The sequence below is a fragment of the Cryptomeria japonica genome, chromosome 1 (genome assembly GCF_030272615.1).
Source record: "Cryptomeria japonica chromosome 1, Sugi_1.0, whole genome shotgun sequence".
Taxonomy (NCBI): Eukaryota; Viridiplantae; Streptophyta; class Pinopsida; order Cupressales; family Cupressaceae; genus Cryptomeria; species Cryptomeria japonica.
Window position 1 is genome coordinate 645,266,339 of NC_081405.1, and position 18,847 is coordinate 645,285,185.

Consider the following 18,847-nt stretch of genomic DNA (forward strand, 5'->3'; position numbering starts at 1 on the left):
GATCTGATGGATTGTGGAAACTTCACGTCTCTCGAATAGAATTTGTTCTAACCGTCATTGGAGAAAAAGCCTATGGAATAGAATATAAGAATAGACTGCTGAATGGTAACAATATTAAGATTGAGATCCAGCTTTGTACAAAACCAAAAATCCAAAAGATTGAGATCTAATTTTTTCTTTTAATTTAGTGGTACCAAGATTAAGATTGAGCTTTGCTAGGAGAAACATTAGCCTAATTCTGTGCCTAGGACATGATAACAAAAAGAACCAATTACTGTTTTGGCGGGTCCAACTTCTACATTTCAAGTCTTTTCTTGTTCAGAATGATGATGAGAGTGCCTAACTTCTCTACACACCCTTCGCTGAATAGATTGTCCCAAGAATTGGATGCCAAAGTGCTTTCAAAACTGTGTCTACTGGCTTTGAAAGCGTCACACTCAAGAATGAAGTGTTTTTCTGTTTCAACTTTACTGAACTGCAGAAAATGCACTCTTTCCTCCTAAATTTCCTTTGGTCGCAAAGTTGAAGAGAATTAGTTCTTAATTGAACAATGAAGATTTTGAATTTCCATGATATGTAGGCCCCAATGTATGCTTTTTTGAAGATGGTATAAATAAAGATACTGAAGTAATCTCCCTCCGCCATATTTCAGAAATACTCATTCATATTCATACTACTCATATTCAAATTCATATTCATATTACCCATATCTGATCAATCAGCCATGGAAGATAACTTGGGGGAGAGAATTGAGGTTTTGCTAGAGGCTGGTCAGGTTGATCAGGTTGAGAGCAGTGAACAGACAGGGGCTGACAATGCATGGAGGCTCAAATTCAACAGGGTTCCAAGGCCTCGAATGGATGATAGGCCTCAGAGAAAAATCCATGATTGCTTTACTATAGTACTCGGTTTGTGCTCGTTTCCACCACCTTTGAAATTTATAAAAACAAGCCAACTTCCGATCCTTATTTGATTCTGTGCTGAAATAAGCAGACCTATTTGATTGATTTTTATAAATGCCCAGTTTAAATGCATCAGACCCACTTATAGATTTTAGAAATATGCAGCTTCTATAGAAATGAATTCATGGAGGGGTGATAGGCCTCAGAGAGGAGTCTATGATTGCTTTAATGCAATACTTGGTTTGTTTTTCTTCATATTTTTGGATTTGTTTCTAATTTTGTTGTATTCTGCGCTGAAATCAAGCAGACTGACTTGAATGAATTTTGGAAACATGCAGTTTCTATAAGGCACACCTACTTCATCTAGAAATATGCAGTTTACACGAATCTTGCACACGTACATGGATTATTGGAGTCAATAAAACAGACCCACTTAATGTGTTTCTACAAATACGCAGTTCATTAAAGAAGAATCCATGATTGCTTGACTGTTAACAATTAGTGTATACGTTTCTTATTCAATTCACCTACCACAACCTTTAAGATTTTTTAGTGATTTTCTTTAAATTATTATTGTAATCTATTTTGAAATCAAGTAGACCCAGCTCCTCTGTTTTTTGAAAATATTCAGTTTCAACAGAAGAGACTCACTTCATACAATTCTAGGAATATCCAGCATTATTAAAGCAGACCCACTTCATGGATTTTTAGAAATGCGGAATTTCAGCAAAGAGAAATCCATAATTGCTTGCAAGTTGTATTTGGTACGCGCTTCTTCATCAATTTTCCTACCAACATTTGTTTTCTCCGTGGGGATGGGGTCCTGGGGGTTTCTTTCACGATTAGGTTTATTCTGTGCTAAAATCAAGCAATCTCATGCAACACTTTTTTAAAGACATGCTTGACAAATTTTTAGCATAATGTAGATCCAATGAAGCAGATCCACCTCATAGATTTTTAGTTTCGATAGAATACATATCACTAATAGATTCTGAGAAATATATCTTCATACTTTTGGGTTTGTGTTTAAGGATTTTAGAAATATGCAGTTTTAATAATACAAACCCACCTCTTTAGAAATATGCAGTTTCAACGAAGCTGACCACGTACATGGATTTATGGAGTCATCAAAGCAGACCCACTTTATAGATTTTTAGGAATATGCAGTTCAATAAATAGAAATCCATGATTACGTCAATGTAAACAATTGATGTATACGTTTCTTTTTCAATTCCCCTATCACAACCTATCAAATTTTTCAGTTATCAACTTGGCATTAACATAGGATCTTGCATAACTGCTTCCTAGATTTTGTAATTGCATCAGAAGTTACAAGTTGTCCAGTTGATTTCTATCCACATCATGATTTTGTCCTTTCAATATTGCAGTGTCAGGCTTGGGAGCCTGAACTAGATTGGAACTAGGTTTATATTCTCCTTCTTAGTATCAAACCCTTGTTTCCATTTTCTGTACAATAATTTTGCTTCACCCAAAAATCAAGGACCATCAAGAAGGGTTTGAACATAGTCCTCATGATTCAAAAAGGAGATTACCTTTTGTCAAAGAATAGATTATGACCTGATCTTTTGGTTTTCGTTTTTTAAGAGCACAGCTTTTAACTATAACAATATTAGGCCTGGATCCAATAAACTTTCCAACAATAGTGTTTTCAAATCTAGGGGAAGATACATCCACCACAGAATCTGGAACCTAAGATGGAGCCCTCTTTGTTCAAAACCAGTTCCAAAGAGCATGACAAAGCCAGATTTAAAGAATCCTTGCCTTCTAGTAGCTCCACCCAAGATTTCTGACCAACCCTTTGAATTGAAGGCTGGAAATCTATTTCCTTAGTTCTAGTAGGGGAGAGACTTTCCATAGAAGCTGCATCAGCATTTTGAGCTATAGCACCAGACCACTTAATGACATTCATATCAACAATCTTAGTGGAAATACACTTCACCTCAGAAGCTTTTTGAAGAATATGAATGCCACCATATTTATTCTTAAGCAACTGAGACAGATCAAAGTTGCTACAAGCATCAAAAACATTAGAAATTTTTACATGCTGCATATATCAATCTGGCATTCAGGTCTGAATCCAGCCGCTCCTGAACGAAATTCACAACTTGCAAGCTTCTAGCAAAACCCTCAAGGATGCCGTCAAGGTGCTCTTGCTCTTCACTAGCTTCACAACTTGGCTCTCTATGAATGTTATTTAATCTTAGACAAATGATATTTATGGTATGTCTATTTAGTATTAGATTGGTGTGTAGCTTCTAAATATTTTGAGGTTGGTTGCTAATTATTGTTCCATCTAACATGGTCGATATTATGGCAGAGATGAGAAAGAATAGATTGAATTTGTGGTTCTTAGTAGTGAACCTGGCATGTTCTTCTCTTACGTAGTTATGGGGGAACATTTTCCTTCTGCGAGTGAAATTGGTGCTGGTCACCTTTGGAAATTCAATGACAGGGTATATATTATTTTCTAATTATAATGGATGTAGAAATAAGATATGCAGATGTATGTGATGCATCTGTCCAGTGATCCATCCATGGAAGTGTTTGAGCTTAGGGAATTGAATAACAGGATTATTTAGCAAACTTTAAAAACTAGTGTATTGGTAGACACAGAGGATGTTTTGATAGCTTATACCAATGAAGTCCTGTGTGATTTGTTATCAGCAGCAGTAAAATGGGCTATAATCAATTGAATTCCTGTTAAGTAGTTGTATAGTGTAGAAATAGTCTTTTTTTTCAATTAAGGGAAATGCTTTGGAGATACATGTATTGGAAAAATATAAGGGTTTACTTACACTAGATCTCCAGTGTTTAATTCTGCAAGTACCTGTTAGTTTCAATTGGTTACCAATGGTGCAAAAGTATGGGTTTGGTCTATTTACTAAATTATTTTACAATAAGAGATGTAAGTTGTACAAAGAATAATTGCAGAGTATTCCTGATTAACATGACATTCTTTGAGCTTTGAAGTATTCATGTTTGTTTGTTCTCTAGATAGATGACTTAAGGTTGATTTGTCTATAGAATTTGTGAAATTTCAAAACTGCTCAGTGAGGATTTTTCCTTTTATCATAGATATCTATGCATACAATAGGCTCATGGGCTATAAATTTGGCATTTATATATTCGATGAACCACATGACTTGCTTTTTGCAACAAGCTTCTAAAATATGTCTCCATTAAATTGTAGATCATAGTTTTATTCTTTTGAAGCGTAGATGCCTGCATTCATAGGAGTTACAGCACCACAGCTCCAAGTGGTCTGGGGTTTCTTACAGCATCGAAAACTTGGCATGAGATTTTTGCAGTGTGTTTTTTGTTTTCTTGAATTTTCGTTATCTGTGTGTTCAATGATGTCACATCTACCAAGCATCAGTTAGCATTGTGTAAATTTTGAGTAGATGCGTTACAGTCAAAGGAATGTGATAACTTAGTGTAGCGATTCTCTTTAACGGTGTCATGATTGACAGAACTAGGATCTTCATGGAGGTGGTTGACCTAAGTGCAAAAGATTATCCACAGTAGTCATTAATAATTATCTCAATAAAAAGAAGAAAGAGAAAATAAAACTAATCACTGAAGCGTCTCTTTGATTAAGAAAATTCTAAATATATCGGTGCTTAGAAAGTATGTTCAGCACTTGGTTTGAACTTGAGCTAATAGAGGGTTCCAGAATCTGAATTATATGCAAGCGTTGCTCACAAATCCCATTCAAGATTACTTCAGATGTGTTATTCTTCTCAGCATTGAAACATCAAGATTTAAGCCCTATGCTGAATACTTCTGGCTGCTAATAGGGAAACTCACCTTTTAACTTGTAATAGAAGATATGAGTGTACATATAGAGTCACGCAAGACTTTATGATTCCTGTAATTTTAGTTGACTTCGTTTATTTTGTTGTCTTTGATTTACTATATACCTCAATATAGTTTACTGATTTTTTTGTTTAAGATGTTTATATCTACTAGTGTTTAGCTTTTTCTTCATGTTCCTTGGCAGGTTCTGGTGATGGAGTGGCTGAATATTATCAGCAGCAAGAGGAGATGCTTGATGGTTTTACAGAAATGGATGCTGTTGCTCATTGTGGATATCTGCCTGGCATGTCCAAGGTTTGATTTTATCCTTTGTTGTTATGCACATTCATCAAAGCAGTCAATGCATCAGTGAACCATATTTTACCCTGAAAGGAGCATTTGATTTTTCAAAATAATATTCTTCGCCCAATTTCTTTCAGGAAGATTGTGAGAAGGTTGCAAAAAGTGAGAGGACTGCAATTCTACTGTCCAACTTGGCAAATGTTGTACTTTTTGCTGAAAAGATATATGCATCAATGAGGAGTGGTTCATTAGTCATAATTGCTTCAACCTTAGACTCACTCTTGGATCTTCTATCCGGATTTATTCTCTGGTTTACAGCATATAAGATGCAGAAGCCAAATCCTTATCTCTATCCGATTGGGAAAAAGCGCATGCAACCATTGGTTAGTCCTCTCTATTTCTTTTGTTTGAGTATTTTTTCAAACCTATCATATGCAACCGTTACTAATTTTACTTAAATCAAAATTCCAGTGAATAGTCAAATCTAGGGTATCCTTGTTTCCAATTTTTGTTGTTTCTGAGGTGGATGTTTGTTTCTAATAGAATTTTTTAATAAGTCTTTCAATTCGAAGATGCTAATCATGTTATTAAAGAATGTGTTTGTCATTTTAATTCAGCTGTATATTAATGTGGTTCTCTGACTTTTAAATGTTTGAAGTCAATGGATTACATCCAGTTTCTAGAGGCAATTCACTGCCAGTCTTGTCATCAGACAGCTTTAGTTGTGTGGTTGAAGAGTAGTTACTCTTCAAAATAATGGTTCAAAAAGCTTCACCTATCAGAGAGACTACAGCCTCTAAGAATATGTTAGGTTATTCTCAGTCAAAGTGACAATAAAGCATAACATATAAAGCAATCTAAGTCATGCTATCTAGTTGGTTTCTTCACTAGTCAATGTCAATCTCTAGAGATATACCACACAAATGTCTCTGCCATTTGATCTGTGCCAATCTTGGTGTCCAAGGGCAGGTCTTGGTACTTTCAATAAATTACAATGAAAGAAGAAATGCACTGCACTAAGTTGTGAGAAAACTGTCAATTGTAACATAGATGTTGTGTCACAACCTGAATCCCATTTTGCCCCTTGGAGTAAATCTTGTTACTTCATTGCTGTGTGTGCATGGAGGGTGCTTTTGTCTGTCCTTCTGGTCCTGCATAAACTCAGGACCCCCTGGTAGAGAAGACATTGTGGTGATTTATCTTTATGCCTAGGAAAACTTGAGAGCTTACTTGAATCACAACAGCTCCTTGAGACACCTCATTAGTCATTTGCTTAGAGGCATGAGAATGGAAAGGCATTGTACATAAGTTTCACCATTGATTTGAATGTTTGTGCAAAACTTGCGTGCTTAACAATTTGAAGAGTTTGTTAAGAGATTCCTTCATTTATACTTGGAGATGATAAAGACAACCCCTTTTGGAGTAAACACTTACTATATTATTTATCAAAAGTTCCTTACATCGGTATGCTTAAAATTTTTGGTTCTACATTGTAATACAACAATGCTCCCAAATTTTGTAAAAGCTTAATGCTCAAATAGAATCCTAAGGACCTGTTGTGACCTTTTCACACATCGCCCTATTGCAAACGGGGACCCCTCTTTCTTGCTTTCTATGTCGTGTTAGTTTAGGGTTTTGGAAGTATGCGGCAATTTTGAGGTTTTCAATGCCCGAGTTTCAAGTTTTGATCTGAGTATGCCTAAGTGTTATTAGGTTTTTGAGTTTTGAACAGGATCAAATGTGTATAAAATGTTAAAATGTCTAGGTGATCCTAATTTTGTCTAAGTTTGGATTTTTGAGCGTAATTGAGTTTAAATGTGTTCAAGTCGGTGATATTTTCATGCCCAAGAGTCAAGGGGTCCTTTAGGGGTTATTTTCCTGCTCCTAGGAGGTGATTCAAGTAAAAAATGCACTTTATTCCAGTGAAATCCCTATTTTCTTACTCAAATTCAAATAAATTTGACTAAGTCCCGATGCGTAGTGATGAAATTTGACATCTCTATGTATTTTTGAGTGTGGAAATCATCAAATTCCCTATGGAAATCCATTAATTGAGGTGTAAGAGTCAATTATCTTGACAGGGGACGTTTTTTCCCCAAGTTTTTGAGCATATTTTCGATGGACCCTGATTTTCCCCATTAAAAATCTTTATGAGGGGCGTTTTTCCCCAATTGTCCTAACTTTTGTCTTGATGGACCACGTTTTTCCACCAGGGGGCCCAAATTTTGTTTTAGTGTTGGAAATTATCCTGATGACCCACGTTTTTTCCCAAGAATGAAGTACGAAGTTTTATATAGATGAAATGACTATCTTGATAGAGGTCGATTTTCCCCAAGTTAGCCTATGAGCGAATTTGATGGATTTAAGTGTGGATAATTGTCTTGATGAGTGGCGAATTTCCCCAAAGTGAGTTCTGTGACCAAAATTGATGTGGATAATTATCCAGATGGGGGTTGATATTCCCCAAAAGGTGAATTTTGGACTTAATGAGCAAAATGAAGTGATTTTTATGTATCCAAATGCAAATCAATTTTCCCCAAAGGGCAATAGTGATGATGACTTATGATGATTTTAATGTGGATTTTATCTAGACATAGGGCGATTTTCCCCAATTGGCCAAATTTGATGAAGTTGAACGATTTTAAATGCAAATGTGATTAGAATTTAATTGTTTTGCCTTGGTGGTGATTATTTAATGATCGAATCAATTATTAATGTTGGGAACAATCATTTAATGATTAAAAATACTTTTCCTAAGGCAAATCAATTTTCTCAAGTTGTTATAAAGGCAAAATTTTATCCCACATTGCTTGTGTGGTAAAGTGTTGAGGTAAAAACAAGTTTAAAAGAGGCTTCCAACATTATAATAATATTATAAGTGGTTGATGTGACAATCAAGTGGCAGATTGGAGAGTTTCCAGCTAGGCAATTTTGTTTGAGTGTCCATTGGACACCATTGTTGAAGTTTATTTGCAGATTTGAAGGAGTTATTTGCCCAATTAGACCTGGGCATTGTCATTGGAGGCAATTGCTGCAAGTTTTGGTGGCTGATTGGGCCACATTTTTTGAGATTTTGGAGGTGGTGCCATGGCTAGAAAATCACGATAATGTTGATTTCTTCATGCTTTGGGGGCGATTTCTTGTCATTTTGCCTAGTGCTATCATGGAAAGACTTGGCAATTATATTTGAAGTGTTTTTTGACCACCATTGTTGAGAACTTTGACCTCCATTGTTGAGAACTTTGACCTCCATTGTTGAGTGTCTTTGCTAGTCCTTGGCTGGAACATTTATTTTCAGATTCAACTTTCCACTCCCACACTTAGGCTATTTCATTGGGAAGCCTTTTTGGAGAGTTTTTTTACATTTTTTTGAGTACACCATTGTTGGTGTAGGTTTGAAACTCCATTTGTAGGTTGTCTTCTGACTAATTTTCATTTCTAGCTACCTCCATACTTGGGCGATTTCATTTGTGCATCTTTTTTGGGAAGTTTGGAGGCATTTTTTGAGGACTCCATTGTTGAAACTTGAAACAGTCTGAAACTCCATAGTTGTAAGTTGTCTTTTGTAATGTCCCCTTCCCAGTAGGAAGTAACCAATGGTCCATTAGCCTATTCCAAAAACTCGTAGGCTGACTAGAATGAGGAATTAGGGTTTCCTATTTTTGTGGAGTTTTGCAAGAGTAAACTGATGATAATTTGGTAGGGATTCTTCGATTTTGATTGTGGATTCCTTATGGGTTTTTTAAGAGCTTTATAGAGGTATAATATGCATCTTGTTCTGAAGTGGTTTCTGAACTTACCATTTTTAGTAAGTTGGTGGCAGCTGACTAGATTTTGAGTTTTTTCTAGGTTTTTCAAGCTCATTCTCAGGGTTCGACGAGCATGTTTTTTGGAGTTGTTTTCATGACTTACTATTTTTAGTAAGTGTTAGTTCAAATAGTGCTATTTATGGCAGTCTTGAGCAGAGCTTCAATCCAGTTCAGTTTAGTATTTTTTGCACCTCAGTTCACATGGTTGATTTGGCAATGATCAATGGTTGATTTATTTATCCTAAGTTATATTTTATTTCCCAAGTCAGAAAAGGGTGTCCAAATTGAATATATTTCATGTATCTAATATTCTATTGTTGCAAGTGTGGTCATTGGGAAATGTGCGACTATGCGTACCTGGGAAAGTGGACGCCATGTTGGAAAGGGACATGAAAATGAAATGAAGTGAATTTCAAATGGATAAATCTATAAATACAAGGGATGGGCTCCTCATTTGATCATCTGGAAGAAATCATATCGTTATGCTGTCGGAATGGTGAGTGAACTTGAGCTTCAGAGTTGTGGCTCCCTAGTTTTGCTAGTTTCGTGCTTGAGACATGGTACCTAGTTGAGTGGTGGAATGTTGGTGAAGTTTTTAGTGTGCATTTTCATATTTTCAGTGTGTGGTATGGTTTTTTCAGTGTTGTTGGTTTGGTGTGGCTAAAGCAAAGATTTGATCATATCTCCCTTCCTGTGCGACCCATCATTCTAGGTATTGGCTCATTGGAAGCATACCAGGAAGACGATCATTCTCCTGTTTTGGTGTTCAATCTGATTTTTGGTTGCAAGTCATTTCTACTATTGGCCACCCCTTTTTGGAGTTGCCTCAAGCTACGTGCCATTGGTTTTTGGTGTTTTTGGCATTGGGTATTGCTCCTATCTTGGGCGCCTTGGTATCATCTCTCATTTGTCTGTGTTTGTGGGTCTTTCGGAGTTGTTTCATGGTGTTTATGAGATTTTTAGTATTGCTGGTCTTCTGCTGTAGTGCTAGTATTTTCATATCAAACTTGTTTATCTTGTGCTATCTTGTTTTTCTCTAACTTTTTAATTGTTATGCTCATTAGAATTTCCCTATATTCTCATTGTAATCATTGGTTATTAGTATTAACCTCTATTGTGCCTAAAGTACTTTGTAATTCCCACTACACAAGTGGAAGAGGCTGGCTTGGCCGCCTTCAGTGTTTGTAATTTAGTTTGTAGTTCACTCCTCCCACTGCATAAGTGGTTGAGTGATTTTTGTTTGTAATTGTCCTCCCGCTACATAAGCGGTTGAGTTGAGTTCATTTAGTGATAAGTCCTCCCATTGAAATATCGTGGTAGAGTGATTTGTGCTTGATTGTGTTCTTTTATCCTTGGTTGGTTTACCACCAAGTCTCTTGTTTCCATCCAGCTGAAAAGTGGAAGGGGTTGGCTTGCCGCCCAGTATTGTAATCAACATTTTAGATTTTGCCTCTAACGATCCCCTGTCACTATATGCTTTCACCCTCCCAGCTTGGGCTCTCGGTGATCAAAAGGTGGAAGGGTTCCTTTCAGTTGGTTTGGATTGCATTTTTCTAACCCCAATGGGTGATTGGTTTGTTGTTAAACTGTTTAAAAAATAAAAAAAATTGTTGGGGATATTACATCTTCAGACTTAATCTTTATTTCCAGCCCTTTACTTGCGTCCAACTTTGACCATTCTAACCTTGGGGAGGTAAAATTCGTCAAATATGAACATTTCCTATGGCTGCAACCTCTTCAAATGACTGATTTATGCTAGCTGCACGTTGTCTTCGGACTTTGGGTAGCCATTGTTGACCTTGGAAGGGTGTCTTTAGACATTGAAAATTGAAAATCAGACCTATTGACATGTTTTTTTGACAGCGTCAAACACAAAATGAAGTTACCAATGGTCACCTTATCCTCTCTTGATCAAAATTAGTCCGTATGCTAAGATTGCACAAAAGTTCAAATGACTAATTCCAAGGTTCCTCCAGTGCGTGGATGTGACTCAGTTGATTGATGGGCTTGCTATTAACCCAAGGGGCCTTACATGTGTTCAATTGAAGAAGATAATAAACTCATGCAAGCTCAAGGATTTCTATATGGATGATTTGCAATGAAAGCCCTAATTTTGGATTTTTTGATTTCTGAATTATGCAGAAAGTAAATGAGAGCAGGGTAGAGAGAACTATGCTAAAGCTAATCTAATCCTAAGAATAGTAGACAAGATCACTCATGTAGAATCAAACCACGCTTCGCTTCGCCAATAGAGCACAACTATGCGAAGGCGGTACAATCTTCAAAGGGTGTGTAGAGGTTTTTCATATCACCAATGTGGACCATCTAATTGAACAATCTTTACTAATGATCGAAGTTAAGCGCACACACATAACAAAAAGGCTCAGGCTAACTTTGCATGGTATGCAACAATCAACTGCACACCAAAAGTATGAGCTCAGATTCTGCAACAAGTAATCCTATCAAATTCGGTTCTCCTAACAACATTTGCAAATCAAATCTAACTGAAGAGAAAAAGACCATGCAGATTGCTAAAATAGAACAATAATACACCATCAAAATCGAACAATGTATTAAGTTGGCTACTTCAACAATCTTGATGCAACAATCTCAGATAATAATCTCTCCTCCCTTACAAATGAGGGGGGTCACCCTTTTATATAGGCCTCAGGCCATGCAAACCCTAATTAGGGTTTCACCCTAGAAGATTCTACACTCAAAATGCAACAAGATGGGAATCAGCAATAAATACCCCATAAAACCTATATACAATTATTCCTTGAGCCCAAAATGGTGCCCACTAGTGCATTAAATGCACCCCACTATACCGATCATACCCAAAATACAATAAACATCTCCATGCAAGGAATAAACGCCCATCATTCTTCATGTGACGACGACATGCACAGAGAACCTATCATAGAATTATAAATAAGGCGGCTGCATGCAAGAAGATTTGTCATGCGACGATGACATGCATTGATCGGACTGCCACTTAGTCAAAATACCCCCAACAGTAAATACACCACCACTATTCAACTAAAAGACTCTCATCCAAGAATGGACAACCATTATCCCATTTATTTATGGCATATGCAATGAATTTGTTGACGACCGCTTCCAGCTCTCCGATGGAGACACTTAGCACATTTTCAATGGCGAATTCCATCAAGGCAATTTCTTTCTCGCTCTTGGAAAAGAAGCTTTCCCACTCCATCATGATTTCCTGTGTCTTCTTCGTTATACTGGAAAATGAAGAAACATTTGCAAAATGTTCCTTAGGGAATGAACCTACGAAGAAGAACTCGTGCAATTGAGATTTCAGGGAGTTCACTGTTATTCCACCATCATTGAGTTTCCTTATGGACAATGCCTTAATTGCACTGATGATTTCCTCTTGCACCCCTCTGATGGAATCTTTCAAACTTATGGACTCTACATTGAACTTATCGATGGTGTTCTCTCCTAAGAAAATGACGTAGAACCATCGAGGAAAGTCATAAGCTTCATTCTCCCGAATTACTTTCCCATCAATCAGAATTTGCCTTGGAATATTTGTTAGAGCCTTAAGTCGTGGAATGGTTAAGCCTTGGTATACGTGCACATCTTCCCAAATTCCTATCATTGTCTTGAATCTGCTTAGGAGGGCCACGAACTTTGAATGAAGCTGAGCCAAGTCCTCAATGAATTTTCCTGCTTCAATGTAAACATTTTCTATCCATTCCCTAGAATTTTGTGCCATTGCTCTAATAACTTCCGCATCATCAACAAAAGGGAGGAAGGAGGAGTGAATGAAGGACCTACCTCCCTGAGGGGCCTTTTGAAACTTCTGATGTACTCGCATAGGGCTCTATTTTCTTCTCTCAACCTCTTACATTTCACCTTTGATTTCAACATCTTTTCCTTCACGGCTAAGGAAGATTCTTCAAAGTCTCTCATTACTTGACCTGTGGAAGCATGGCCAAGATCAATATGTCTGATAACATAATCTTCCTCCCTGATTCGTTCCTATCTTTATCTACTGCAAGTTCAACAATGTGCAGGGTCTGGGATCCATACTCATCCCTTACAACCTTAGAGAATTTTCGGGGAGCCTTCCTTTCTACTGGCTGATCCCTTTTTCAATAATTCTTCTAACTCCCGGGCTAGATCAGTTTATTTTTCTGGTTTCTTTCTCAGCCTTCCTATCAACCAATCTGGAGCGGGGATTGAGTGACTATGAACCTCTACATGCTCCTACTCCTATGAATCTTCTTCCATTTCACCAAGGATAACATCCACGAAGCTATCCTAACGAGTCTCTTCCTGGTGTGGGGGACTTTCTGGTCTTTGACTTCTTGGCTGATTGTGTCCTTGTGAAGCGTTAATGCTGAGTATATCTGGTGCCAGAATGCTTTCTGGAGGTGGACTTGCTGGATGTGAAAACATCTCTACTTCCTGTACACTTGAGGAACTCGCTGGTGAATGCTCCCTCTCTATCCTTGCTCTCTTTTGTTGAGGTTCCTCCTGTTGGACTTCTTGTTGAACCTCTTGTGGAACTTCTTGTTGAATATCCTTCTTCCTTGTTGTCCTTGGTCTCTTTGGGGAATTTTTCCCTTTATCAATTTGGATTTCCCCTCCTACCTGGTCTTGTGAAGAGCCTTCGGTTGCCTCACTATGGGAATCTAGACTTCCCATTAGCTGATATGTCAAATGAACATTTCCTTCTGCCAATTTCCTTATCTGTCGGCCAATCCAGTGCCTAGTGAATTTCAGCACTGGTCTAGCCAGGACATTCAAATCATCAATTTTGGGCTCTGACCAATCTGGCAACTGAATGGGCTGATCTTTTACTTTGTCAAATTCATGTTGCTCCAAATCTGAATCCTCCTTCACTTGATCTGGCACCTGGTAAATTTCACTTAACCTGATGGTGTTAAGGAGCAATCTAGAATGCATTTTCTTCCGGACCTCAAGGTCATCCTCGACACCTACCCAATAATCATTTAAGTGAAACTTGTGTATGAATTTAACGCTAGCAACCTTCTTGATTTGGTAGTAAGGATCATACTGGGCCCTAGATGTATAAAATGACAGGCGATAAAATGCCAATTCCCCTACTGCACTCGACGGCCTCCAAGCCTGGGCATATTTATTTGAAGTCACCTAGGACAACTGGGAATTCAATTGATTGCTTCTTCTTCTTTTTCTTTTGTAATTGATCATAGGTCGTTAACTGTCTCATGAGCTCCACCAATATGAGCTTGTCTGATGGATACCTCGACAACTTGTATGATTGGAATGAGAATCTTTGCATCCTGATGTAGGTGAATTTAGGAAATTGCAAGAATGTAGCTCCATACTTCTGGACCAAGGTACTTGCTTGCGGCGACACCCTTATGTGCAACTTCTTTTGCATAAGCCGTGTCAAGTACATAGTCAAGGTGGCAATCACCAACCTGTAAGAACTAACATTATGAAGATACAACAGGGGATAACACTCATGTACTTTCAGCTATCCTATTCTGCAACCCATGATTCCACTTCCTAGCAGACCATCAAATCCTCCCCTTCGCGCAAGCATAGAGATTAGGTAGGAGCTCATGAAGAAGGAATGGGACGTCCTTTCTTTTAAGTTTTTTAGTTGTTCGTGCAAGTAGTGACTAATCAATCTTGATGGTATGATGAAAGAATAAGGATCCGGTCAACTATTGAGAGGGGGGGGGGTGAATAAGTAGATGGAAAACTGATATAAAATTTCACCAATCTCAAAATCAGCCTCTCAATGCAAACTCTAAACTGACTGGTTTAAACACTGAACTTCAAATGCAATAATACTGACAAGTTAAACCAGTTGACTGTTATAACAAACTAATAGTAAAACAACTGGAAACACTCAAAACCTTTAAACTAAATCATTCAAATACTTTTAGTGACATAAGTAAAACACATTTCAAATTGGTGCCGGTTAACATAACATATCAAAGTGGATTTAGCAGTTAAGCAATTCAACCATAAACATAACCACAAAAACATTCACCACTTGACACAATATTTTTGATGTGGAAACCCAAATGGGAAAAACCATAGTGGGGATGAATACCCACAAGTATTCTAAAGTTCGCCCTGTTAGGAGCCAAACCTATTAAAGCTTTACAATAAGTCCTATTAAGAACAAATCCTATTAGGGACCACCTAGTTAAGGATTGACTATAATACCCTATTAGAAGCAATACTCTGTAAGGAGTAACCTTGGTAGAGGATTTGAAATCCAAGCTAATGGAACACCTGGTTAGAGGATTTGAATAACACTAAGCTTGTTAGAGCTTACCCGGTTAGGGGATTTAAAACAACAGGGGTTTGCTGATCTGTTTGAATAGCACTACACTTTCTTGTTTAGATCCTTTTCATGCTCCTATCTGCCTTTACACATACTCAAGATACATCATCTAGTTTGACAACCACACTCTCACTCTCAACTACAAATTGCCAACACTTCAACAAAACAACTCATCGACCTTATAAACAAAACAATAGGTCGGTAACACATCACAAACCTAACTCTCTCATAGAGATCACAAACAAATTGGTTCAAGTATGACCGTTGGATTACATAATAATCACTGCACATCATTCAAGATATCCTCAACTGCTCCTTGATCACCACTTCATCGAACACTATAACTCATCATGTGGCTTACATTACATGCAATGAACTTGCTCATTCCCAAGATAAAAACTGTTTATCTCTATGCTCCAAAAAACCATTTGAAACTCCTCTCATACAACATGCATACATGTCATAATCATTACCACTCATCATTAGATCATAAACCAATACAACCAATTCACCAAACTTCATTGGTTAGGGTTTATCATATCAACAAGTAGGGTTTACCTGTTCATCTTTCCATTTCATAGCAATACCGGTTACCTCCACAAATTCACCTACCGGTTGCAGTTCCCTTCACTAGTTGTTCCTACCGGTTACAAAACAATATTATAACAACATCATTACCGGTTAATTGACATCAATGACAACATAATATTTCATTAATGCAATCTTCGTGCAAATGCCAACAAATCTAGCCCAGTCAACTAGCCCATTTGCATTCATGATCTTGTCTGTGTAGAAAAACATCCATGCTTCAAAGTTCACAAAATGTAAGCACCCCATTACTTTGCTCAACATCATTATCAGGTTCACATACTTTTGCTTCAACTCAAAGATAGTGAGTCTTTGACATCTTGGAGGCATGTATTCTAGGCTTCAACAACCACTGTTTATTAATCAAGTCAACACACCTGGTAGGACCTGCTTCATATACCACCTTAGCTCCGCTATTGGTCCTGTATGCCATGGAATAGTGTGAAGGAATCCCGAAAGCCTCACCAATTGACTCCATAGTCAATGCTGCTAGCAACTTGCCTTCTGATGTTGAAATTGTCTTTTGCTCCAAATTATAATGTTCTACACACTCCAGAATCAAGTCTGGACACTGAATAGGAGGAAAACCAGCTGGCGCAACAATTCCACTCTTGACAATTTTGATAGCTATTGGTGATGGACTATGCCCTATTGTCCCGAACATTCTGATCTTGAATATAGCCAAATTGAATGTGCCCAAATTTGTATCACTGATTTCCTCCCATCTGGAATTCATCTGGGAACGAGGAAGGAAACCTTTCATCTCTGCCTTGATCAAGGCCTACCTAGAGAGGGTACCTGCCTTGCTTGATTTTGCCATCCTGAAAAAGCACCTTGGAAATGATGAAAACAAATACTAAGTATGACCACTCTTCACTTCTCCAATTCTTCTTTCTTGACCTGCATGTGAGAAATGAAATGCCTCTCCATGCTTATATAGAAACCTTCAAATCGTACTACTAAGTTAGGAAGCATCAATTTAGCAATTGAATTTATGATGCGTCATACTTTCCCAATCACTACGCCATGCAAAAGAAACTTCCCTTGTGAGTGAGTTCAAATTTAGAAGTTTCATTTAATGCACTAAGTTATGTGTCATACTTGAAAGGAATCTCATTAACTCCCACTCTTTCAAATTTCAGAGGGAAATTGAAAGATTCTTTAAGATTCGCTTGATTTCATTCTAACTTGTTGCCTTCTACCTTTGAAGGAATTTTCACGCCCTTTTCAACATCCCCTATTTTTTAGGGATCCTCCTAAAATTTAGGAGTCAGGTTCATTGGATAGAGAAATTCCCCACGATTCCGAATCTATCAAATAGAAAATTCAAAAAATTTCCCGAGGGGATTTTACATTTGATTCCTCCTTGACCCTTTGACTTTCATGCCTTAGACAAATTTTCAATTTTCAAGCTTAAGCATGGAATTTGATCATTTTACATGCCTCCAAGAACCCCTCAATTTGGCGCTTTCCATTAGTCTAGGGCGCTATTTCCCTATGCAGAGGAATTCACACTTTGTTTGGGATCTTCCATCACTTCTTTGTTTTGGCGCCTTCACCATGCCTTGGGCGGAATTTGACTGTGGAAGAGGAATTTCGTCAAATGTTGAATCCTCCATGACACTTCCATTTTTGGTGCCCTGTTGTGTGTTTGGGCAGAATTTCATTGTGGAGGAGGAATTTCATCAAATGTTGAATACTCCATGACCCTTCCATTTTGGTGCCCTATTGTGTGTTTGGGCAAAATTTTATTGTGGAGGAGGAATTTCATCAAATGTTGAATACTCCATGACCCTTCCATTTTGGTGCCCTGCTGAGTGTTTGGGCGAAATTTCATTGTGGAGGAGGAATTTCATCAAATGTTGAATCCTCCATGACCCCTTCATTTTGGCGCCTTGCTAAGTGTTCGGGCAGAATTTTACTATGGAGGAGGAATTTCATCAAATGTTGAATCCTACATGACCTCTCCATTTTGGTGCCCTACTGAGTGTTTGGGCGGAATTTTACTATGGAGGAGGAATTTATCTTTTCATGCTTCTTCTGGACTTGGATAGATTTTGAGCCTCTTTCAAAGCGAGCCACCATATAAGAACTTGAGGCAATTTCCCAGACTCAAGACAAATTTCTCGAGCTTTCCATTTCAGGAATGGGCTTCCAACACAACCATTTTCTGACTTTTCAAAATTAGAAGTAGTTGCAAATGCCTGATCTTTGTCACCTTGCCCGAATGTGTTGGCATTTTTGATGATTGATGCTGGGATTGTCATTGATGGACACACACTTGCTATGAGATCACTTTTTGTATGTATAAGTTAAAGCTCAACCGGTATTTGTTCCAACCAGTATGATGTATTATAGTCTTTAGACTATCGATGTTTTGCAAAAGGTGTTTACCGATCTGAAGCGGTATGAAGACCCCAAGCGGTTCGAGGATCTCAAGTGGTACAAAGGAACGGAGCGACACAATTCATATTTCCCAATCTTCATTTTGTCAAACTGGCATCCAGTATTTTGCTTAAACTAGTATTCTGTATGAATCGATAATACTCTGTGATGAGTTACCATCCACCAATTGTTTGGTGGTGCCGACACTCTGGTGGTGCTTTTTGTGTCGTGTTACCAAATATGTCTAGATGCATTGAACCTAGGAAATTGTATTGTAATCCTATTGGACCGACATGAAATCAGATTCCTTTATAAGGACATCATGTCTAGGGTTTTAGGTTGTTGCTAGGGTTTAAGGTGGTTGAAGAGTTTTTGTAAGTGTGATCCTAATTGAGAAGATCAAGTCTGTGAGCTATAATAGAGTGAGGGTTACTGAAGACTAAAGCAATGCTGGAATGCATTAAGAACGAGCTATCAAGGATCTAACCAAGCAATCTATGCTATTTGCTAGATCACTCACTTATTGATTACTCACATCTTCGAGAAGTCTGTAGCCCTTAACTAGGTAGGCCCAAAAGCCTTTTGTAAATCCTCTAACAAGGTGGTTCACATCTGTGGATCTAAAATCCTCTAGCAAGGTAGTCTTTAACCAGACTTATCTCCTAACAGAGATTGAGATTCCTAACAGGATCTGTTCTGGTAAAGAACATTGTATGACCTTAACC

At 37.8% G+C, this 18,847-nt stretch overlaps 1 protein-coding gene across 1 annotated transcript in view; it reads left to right on the forward strand.

Annotated features, from left to right (window-relative positions):
* The first annotated feature begins 589 nt into the window (after window positions 1–589).
* LOC131062345 (metal tolerance protein 11) overlaps window positions 590–18,847 on the forward strand; it is a 131,028-nt gene continuing 112,770 nt past the window's right edge. Inside the window, exons 1-3 of the mRNA XM_057995983.2 lie at window positions 590–908; window positions 4,924–5,033; window positions 5,159–5,404. Coding sequence (XP_057851966.2) covers window positions 725–908; window positions 4,924–5,033; window positions 5,159–5,404 — 540 coding nt within the window. The 5' untranslated portion in view covers window positions 590–724. The remainder of the gene's footprint in view (window positions 909–4,923; window positions 5,034–5,158; window positions 5,405–18,847) is intronic.